Source organism: Salvia miltiorrhiza, chromosome 5 (genome assembly GCF_028751815.1).
Source record: "Salvia miltiorrhiza cultivar Shanhuang (shh) chromosome 5, IMPLAD_Smil_shh, whole genome shotgun sequence".
Taxonomy (NCBI): domain Eukaryota; kingdom Viridiplantae; phylum Streptophyta; class Magnoliopsida; order Lamiales; family Lamiaceae; genus Salvia; species Salvia miltiorrhiza.
The window spans coordinates 41,012,172-41,020,972 of NC_080391.1; the positions used below are offsets into that span (position 1 = coordinate 41,012,172).

Sequence of the window (8,801 nt, forward strand, 5' to 3'; positions counted from 1 at the left end):
AATTGGCTCAACTTGTGCTGCGCAGCTGCTTGGTTGGCCATCTGACCAACTTGAGTCTCCAACATCTGCACTTTCTTGGAGAGTGCCGAAAAATTATTTCCAATATGACCCACTTGAGACTCCAAATTGGTCATCCTTGTATTAACAGTTGTCTTCATACTAGACATCTCTGTTAACATCTGCTGCATCATATCCTCCAGTGATACTTTCTTCAGCTCATTGATAACTCCTCCACTAGACACAGAAAACCCAGGTGGAGGCTGCAAAGCATTGTTTGGGTTGCCATAAGAAAGATTCGGTTGCGGTCGTCCTCCTGGCTGGAACTGCTGCTGGTCCTGCTGATATTGCTGACCTCTGCCATACATTCCTGGTTGACCTCGATTCAACTCACTGATCTTAGTAGTCAGCTCTGCCAGCTGCGTAGCCATCGCTGCCTGTTGAGTAACCATTGCTGCCATAGGATCAGAACTGGAAGCAGCTGCCACCCTTTTCAATTGTACTCTTTCTACTGGCCATTGATAGCTTGTAGCAGCCATACTTTCTATGATGTTCCAAGCCTCTGAACTGCCTTTCTGAAGCAAAGAACCTCCTGCAGCTGTGTCCAAATGCATTCTTGTACGCTCTCCACAAGCATTGTAGAACATGATAATGAGCGTGCCTTCATCAAATCCATGGCTCGGACACTTTCTCAACTTCTCTTGATACCTCTCCCATGTATCTGCCAGCTTTTCTCCCTCAAACTGCTGGAACTGCACAATGTCCATCTTTAATTTTAGGGTCAGGCCAGGGGGATGGAACTTGCGTAGGAATGCATGAGCCAAATCCTCCCATACGATATTCTCTCCCAGCTGCAGCGTATGATACCACGACTTCGCCTTATCCCGCAGTGAGAAGGGAAAAAGACGAAGACGGATAATGTCATCAGGGACACCATTCATCTTTACCGTGCTACACAGCTCCAGGAAATGCGCCAGGTGCGCATTAGGGTCTTCATTCGCTTATCCACCATATTGGCTCTGTTGGACCATCGTGATCAAACCCGTTTTCAGCTCAAAGTTGTTAACGTTCACTCGTGGAGGCTCCTGATACACATACTGCGGAATGAACGCTTCATTTATGGCTGGTTGTTTCTGTGCCTCTTTAGCAGCTTGAGCGTCCAACAGCTGTTGCAGCTGCTCCTGTAGAGCACGAATCTGTTCATTAGTAGCCATCGTATGCAGTGCCTGAAAAAAAAAAACGAGAATTAGAAAAAAAATAAAAATAAAAAGAAACAGTAAACGCCTGAAGTACTACTAAGTCCTATCGGAAATATTAAAGTAACTTCTTATCATTCCCCTGCAACGGCGCCAAAAAGTTGATCACTAATTTCTTAGCAACAAAAACTGCAACTAACACAGGCAATTGTAGCAAATTATAAGCAATCGAGTATCGTATCCTCAGGGACTGACACAACGAAATAACTCTAGCTATCTCCTAAACAGACTATAACAGTAGACAGACAACAGAAAGTAGGAAGATTTGATTAGCACTAAATTCAAATAACAACAAATAAAATAAGGTAAAAACTCAAATAATAAAAGACTCTGACCCTAGGGATGTACTTTTACTAATTAATTACATGCATTTAATCTATTGATTCAATTACCAATTTAATCCAACTCTGATGAGAGATCACAGAACTATTCACAAGCTTCTCTAACGAACACCTATGAAAGTAGATTAATTTACCCCCCTTCACATTCAAGACTCCAAGGAATAAATTAACTCCCAAGCGTACACAAAGAATAGCTCCCTATAGTTTCACCTATCCCATTCAAGTGTCAAGGCTACTTCTATAACATGCATTCCTGAATCGGCTGAACAATTATCGCATTCAAGACTCAAACTGAACAGCTAGACATGTAAATTATTGGCCAAATAATTCACAAGAAATTAAGCACCAGGAATCATGAATCACAAGTTGGAAGGCAAATTGATATCAATAAATCACACACACATAATTAAATAGCTATGTACAAACCCTAGGTTCAGATAAAAGAACTAGCCCAACATAATAAAAGAAAGCAAAAATGTAATTAATGAGAACGCAATTGAAAGAACTGAATTAAATAAAACTCTGAATAAAACAATTGTAGCGGCTTGAATCTTCAATCTTGTGAAAATCCAATCCAAGCTGTAAAAACTGGAAAGCAATAATAATCTAAAGATATGAAACTGAGAAAATAAAGTTGGGAACTGAAAAAGGAACCCTAGATAGGTCAAAAGAAGACCTATTTAAAGTATCAGGGTAAAATACAGTGTTTGGAACCGAGAAGAACTCTAAAAATCGGAAAATCTCGCAAACTCGCCAAATTCGGCGGTCAAACTCGGCGGTCGCCGATTTGACCGCCGTTTTTGTGCTAAAAATTGACCAATTTCGGCGCCCGCCGAATTTAACACTCGCAGTGCAAATCTGAAACAGAAATTTCGGCGACCAACTCGGCGGTCGCCGTTTAGGTCGCCGAATTTCTTCTTCAAAATGCTCATTTTCGGCGACCAACTTGACTGCTGCGCGCGACGTTTTTGTTTCGGCCATAACTTTCTCGTCCGAACTCCGATTGATGATCCGTTTGCACTCACGAACTCGTATCGAGACAATATACAACTTCTATTTCAGAACATTGTTCCAAATTCGAAGTTATTAAACCTGAAATTTCCTTCAAAGTTCGAGTAAGAATCATGTTTCACAAGATAAAGCAAATTAAGCACAAAACAACTATCAAACACTCAATTTCCTATAAAATTATCATCATATGAACAATAAAAACCATGGAAACATGAGTGTTATCAGTCAGCAATCTCAACAAGAGAACAGATATGCATTGAGAAGTTAGAAATAATAGGCTTTTTATTAAAAATGGAGAATGTTACCCATCTACCAGACCCGACCATGCTCAAAGTTCCAGAACCCACATCAATGCGCGTCTGGGTAGTAGCTATAAAAGACCGACCAAGTAGAACAAGCTGCCCATTCTCTCCGGTAATACCTTGCCCTGCTTCAAGCACCACAAAATCAGCTAGCACCGTGATTCCTCTCACCATGACTTCGACATCCTCTAAAAGTCCACACGTTCTACTAATTGCTCCATCAGCTAGCTGAAGTCTCGTGTTTGTGCATTTAAGCTCCTCTTTCTTCCTGCCCAATTTCTGAAATATAGCATACGGCATCAAGTTGACTGCCGCACCTAAGTCTAACATGCCCGTGAATTCTCCAGCTCGACCCAAACCAATACCAATAATGAAACTCCCTGGATCTTCTTGCTTCGGTAAAGGTTGGGTTGGATCAAAACTTGATGGTGGCAGAGGTGGGCTGGGCTTCGGTGGTTGATATGGCGTATTGGATTTATGAAGTTTCTGCTCTGGCCGTATCAACTCTGGTATTCTCCTCTGCTCTGGCGGCCTTCTCTGCTCTGGCTGCCAAGTCAGAGCTGATTCTCTTCTCTACTCTGGCCATCGTGCCAGAGCTGTCATCCTCGTCTGCTCTGGCATCCTCGCCAGAGCTGGCCTCCTAGTCTGCTCTGGCATCCTCGCCAGAGCTAGCGCCTGATTTATTTTCCCGATCTGCTGCTGCTGCTGTTGTAATTGATTCAAGGTTCCCGACAGTTGCCCCACAGTTGTCTCGAGGCGTTTGATAGTGGCAGCCTGAGACTCCATACTTTGCTTGGTCATCTCAAAGTTTTGCTTACTAACCTCCATAAAAGCCTGCATAGTCTCCTCCAGGGACTGTTTTTGCGGAGGCATTGGCTGTTGTGGAGCATTCTGGAATTGTTTAGCAGGCTGAAAATTCCTTTGGTGTTGACCTCTCCATCCACCATTGCTTTGATTATAATTTATGCTCTGCGCAGGGACAGGTGCAGCTTCCGTATGGCTCATCTTGAGCTGCTGTACTTCGCGCATGATTGAGGCCAATTGTTTCTGCATCTCAAACTGGTTCGTCACAGCGCTGGCCTCAACTCTCTTTCCACGGACCAACTTTTGTTGAGAGCTCTCCGCTAATGTTTTGAATATTTCATTAAGCTCTGCCACAGCCTTCCGAGCTATGTTCCCTCCTGTAGTGCTGTCCACCATAAATTGGGCAGTTTGCACTAACCCGTCGTAGAAAAATTGCATCAACATCACGTTGGGAAATTGATGTTGCGGGCACTGGCGGAGAAGTTCTTGGAATCTTTCCCAAGCTTCATAAAAGGGCTCGTCCATTCCTTGGGTGAATTCCATGATTTGCGACCTTAGCTCCTGAGTCTTGTGGCTGGGATAGTATTTTAGCATGAATTTCTCACAAGCTTCTCCCCAAGTGGTGATAGAGTTGGGCGGCAGAGTTAGCATCCATGTTCTCGCCCGATCTTTAAGTGCATAGGGGAAGCACTTGAGCTTAAGTTGGTCCTCCGTGAGATTCAGCAATGGAATGGTTTGAACTTGTGTGCAAAAATCACGGATGAATTGTAGGGCATCTTCACTCGGCATCCCATGGAACAGAGGTAAAAGACTTGAATCATTCGACTTTAGATTGTAATTTCTGACGGCGGTGGGAAGCACAATAGCCGATGTGTTGGTATCTCCGATGACGGGCCGGGTGAAATCTCCCATGTACTCCATGTTCTGCACCATCTCTTCTTTGGTATGCTGGGCTGGCTGTTCTTCCTTGTTGGCAGTGCTGGACTCGTCAGCACTGTACTCTTCTTGTGCTGAATTCAGCTCTGTACGGTTGAGGTCAGAGCAGAGCTCGTCAACTCTGTCACTTTCCCTTTCGTCCGAACTTGAATCAGAGCTCTCCTCTCCTTTATTTATGAAAACCCTTGTGCTCGTGCTATCCAACGGAGACACCAACGGTCTTTTCAAACTGCGGAGTCCTTGCATGCACAACACCAAACACACGGATTAAACGCACCGGAGGGAGAGAAAGGTAACAAAAACGAGAAAAATAGAAATTTAAATAAAGCAAGTAAAAAGCAACACAATCAAAACGCCTAAAACCTTCCCCGGCAACGGCGCCAAAATTTGACTCAACTAGAAACACCTCTACTTTGACTTGCAATAGAACAAGGACATCCTAGCGATGATAAGTTAACCCAATGTCGTCTCTCAAGGAAGATCTTTAAGGGCAATTAATTATGTCACAAGAAAGCTATAAACTAAGGATTGAAAGCTGTTAAATTATCTAAAGCTGGGAAAATAAACTTAACTAGAAACTTAAACTAAAGAATTATCTAGGCATGAAAAAGAATTATTAACTAATGCTTGTAATTTAAACTTAAATAAAACTTAATCTTAAACTAAACCCTATTTATAGACCTCAAATTAATCTAGATCACCATGGAAGTTGCCATGCAAAGTAGAACTCTAAAGGCAATAAAATCGTGCAAGATAAGGCAACTCCAGCTGGATGCGCGCTCTGGAAAAATGCAGAGCTGAAAAGTCAGCTCTGGTGAGTAGGGCAGAGCTGAACGGTCAGCTCTGGCATCGCGTGCTCTGAAAAGTACAGAGCTGAAGGGTCAGCTCTGTCATAGTTGACTCTGGCAGTTTGACTCTGGCGTTTTACTCTGGCGTTTGACTCTGTAAAGTACAGAGCTGAAAAGTCAGCTCTGGTGGTTGACTCTGGCACTTAGCTCTGCTCTGCTCTGGAGATGTCTGCTCTGCTCTGGTACAGAGCTATCTTCGCAGCTCTGGCGCGGGCTTTTAACTCTGGTTAGCTCTAGCTTTTCAAGTCAGCTCAGGTCTGGCGACAGAGCTATGCTAAAAATGCCATTTTTAGCCCAAAAATCTCCAAAATTGCATTCTTCCATCTATAAAACCTAAATCTCCTGCAAAGCATCAAACAAACCATAAAACGCACCAATTTCCAGAAGATTAACTTAAAATATGCACATTCAAACCCCTAAAAGTAGAACAATTAAGCATAAATCAGTCAACTTACCATCGCTAGGATGTCCTTGTTCTATTGCAAGTCAAACTAGAGGTGTCTAGGTTTTAGGCGTTTTAGTTGTGTCGTTTTTATTGCTTTATTTAAATTTCCGTTTTTCTTGTTTTGTTTTTACTTTTCCTTCCGCCGGTGCGTTTGATCCGTTCGTTTAGTGTTGTGCATTTAGGGACGCCGTAGTCTTAAAGGCAAACTTGTGTCTCCGTTGCATAGCACGTACGATGGGATTTTCAGGAAGAACAGCTGCAAAGGAGTGTTTGCAGAGGACAGAGCAGGCGACTCTGAGTCTGACTCTGCCAGAACTGACGGGGACTACTCTGACTCTGACCTTCCAGAGCAGAGCGTAGAAGAGAAAGGACCAGAACTGCCAGCGAACTCTGACTCTGAATCTTCAGAGCAGACCACAAAAACGGAGGAAGGCAGCTCTGACCATACAGAGCAGACCACAGACACAGCTGAGCACATCGTAGAAACAAAGGAGGATGAAGTCAGCTCTGACTCTGACCGAGCAGAGCAGAATACACACGAGGAGAAGAAGGAGATAGCGCAAAACATGGAATACATGGGAGATTTCACCAGGCCTATCATCGAAAATACCAACACTTCGGCTATTGTGCTTCTCACCGCAGTAAGAAATTACAATCTTAAGCCGAATGACTCAAGTTTGCTACCGTTGTTCCACGGGATGCCGAGTGAGGACGCCCTGTAGTTCATCCGAGATTTTTGCACGCAAGTTCAAACCATCCCACTGCTAAATCTTACGGAGGATCAACTTAAGCTCAAATATTTCCCATATACTCTCAAAGATCGGGCGAGGACGTAAATGCTATCTATGCCGCCCAACTCCATCACCACTTGGGGAGAAGCGTGTGAAAAGTTCATGCTCAAGTACTATCCCAGCCACAAGACACAGGAGCTCAGAACGTAAATCATGGAATTCACCCAAGGATCGGACGAGCCCCTACATGAAGCTTGGGATAGATATCAAGAACTCCTCCGTCAATGCCCTCAACATCAGTTCACGAATGTCATGTTGATGCAATTTTTCTATGATGGGTTAGTGCAAACTACCCAATTTATGGTGGACAGCACGGCATGAGGTAACATAGCTCAGAAGACGGCCACAGAATTAAAGGAGATATTTAAGACCTTAGCCGAGAGCTCCCAGCAGAAATTAGTCCGTGGAAGGAGAGTTAAGGCCAGCGCGGTGAGGAACCAGTTTGAGATGCAGTAACAATTGGCCTCAATTATGCGGGAAGTACTACAACTTAAGATGGGCAAGATGGAAACTCCTCCTGTCCCGGTGTAGAATTCAGCTCTGCAGAATCCAGCTCTGTAGAACCGAGCTCTGCAGAATGTTGAGCCTTGTGGCATATGTGGAGATTTCAGCCATGGAGCTAATGAGTGTCATAGAATGGGCGAATTTACTCCAGAGGGTCAAGTTGAAATCTATGCAGCTCAAGGATTTCAGAGCTACAATCAAGGGCAGAGCAGACTGCAGTACGGGCAGAATTTTAATCAAGGTCAACAAAATGTTAATGGTGGCTAGAGAGGTCAGCCGAACTTTAGATGGGGAAATCAAAATTCTGGAGGGAATCAATTTCGTCGACCACCCTAAATGGGATACCAACAGCAGCAACAATACTTCCCACTGCAGCAGAGCTCTCCTCAACAGTACAAGCAGTAATACCAGCAGCAGCACTCCATGCCGCAAGGAAATTCTCAGCCACAACACTTCCAGAATGCACAGCAGATGCCACCACAGAAAACGTCGCTGGAAGAAACTTTGCAAGCTTTTATGGAGATCAGCAAACAGAATATGGAGTCTCAAGCATCCACCATAAAAAGACTTGGAACAACCGTTGGTCAACTTTTCGGCACTTTGAACCAAATTCAACAGCAACAGCAGCCCGGAAAATTTTATGGCCAACCCTTGCAGACTCACCAGGCTCAACCTATCACTGTTCTTCACAGTGGTAAGATGGTGGATAATAGAGTGGAAGAATCATAGCAGACTTGCGAACCAGAGCAGACCAGAATGCCAGCTCTGCCGGATCCAGCTCTGCAGACTCCAGCTCTGCATACGCCAGCTCTGCACTCGCCAGCTCTGAACAAACCAGCTCTACATTGCCCAGCTCTGCATTGCCTAGCTCTGCACTGCTCAGCTCTGAAAAGGCGTGTCATACAGAGCTGCCGTTGGATGAACAGGTAGGAGCCAGGAAGCCAGCGCAAGAACTGAAGGAACCCCCTGACAATCTCAAGCACGTGTTCTTAGAAGAAAACAAGGAGAAGCCGAGGTTCAGATCGGCAGAGCTATCTCGGGAGAAAGATGGTATGTTGCTCAAGGATGTGTTTGAGCCTGGTGCAGCCGAGCTCTACGCTAAGAATGCTAAGGAGAATTTCAGAGGAGACGGTCATAGCATGAAATCCTCTTATGGGCACTTGAGTACTCTGATGGTGGTGGAGTCTCAAGCTCTGCATGATCCTGATTGATGGTCAGAACTGAAGTCGGGCTGGCGACTTTAAATCTAGCGCTTGGTGGGAGGCAACCCACCGTTGGTTTAGTTTTTTTTATTTTTGTTTTTCTTGTTATTTGCTTTACGTTTTTGTTTTGTGTTTTTTTCTAAGTTTTGGTTGCTTGTGCAGATGCTTTGATTTTTTGGGGGTTAATGCTTTGTTTTCAGCGCTGAAAAGGCTAGCTCTGCACTGGGCAGAGCTGAATTTTTACTCTGAAGGTTGCCAGCGCTGCCCGTCTACTTTGACTCTGCCGTGCAGAGTCAGAGCTGAATTTCCACTCTGCACTTGCCAGTGCTGACATTCTACTCTGCACTTGCCAGCGCTGACATTC

The 8,801-nt window shown here is 44.4% G+C and overlaps 1 protein-coding gene across 1 annotated transcript; it reads left to right on the top strand.

The window, feature by feature from the left end:
• Window positions 1-3,368: 3,368 nt before the first annotated feature.
• Window positions 3,369-8,446, top strand: LOC131025937 (uncharacterized). Its single transcript, XM_057955715.1, has 3 exons — window positions 3,369-3,514; window positions 6,188-6,440; window positions 7,949-8,446. The coding sequence occupies exons 1-3, from the start codon at window positions 3,369-3,371 to the stop codon at window positions 8,444-8,446; spliced, it is 897 nt and encodes a 298-aa protein (XP_057811698.1).
• Window positions 8,447-8,801: the final 355 nt, after the last annotated feature.

Excerpts from the sequence above, each read along its gene's own strand:
- LOC131025937 (XM_057955715.1), top strand. The coding sequence starts at position 3,369 with ATGGCGTATTGGATTTATGAAGTTTCTGCTCTGGCCGTATCAACTCTG. Across the intron at positions 3,515-6,187 it reads GTGCCAGAGCTGTCATCCTC|GAAGAACAGCTGCAAAGGAG; the intron begins GTCTGCTCTGGC and ends TGGGATTTTCAG. Across the intron at positions 6,441-7,948 it reads TAGAAACAAAGGAGGATGAA|AGTGGAAGAATCATAGCAGA; the intron begins GTCAGCTCTGAC and ends GGTGGATAATAG.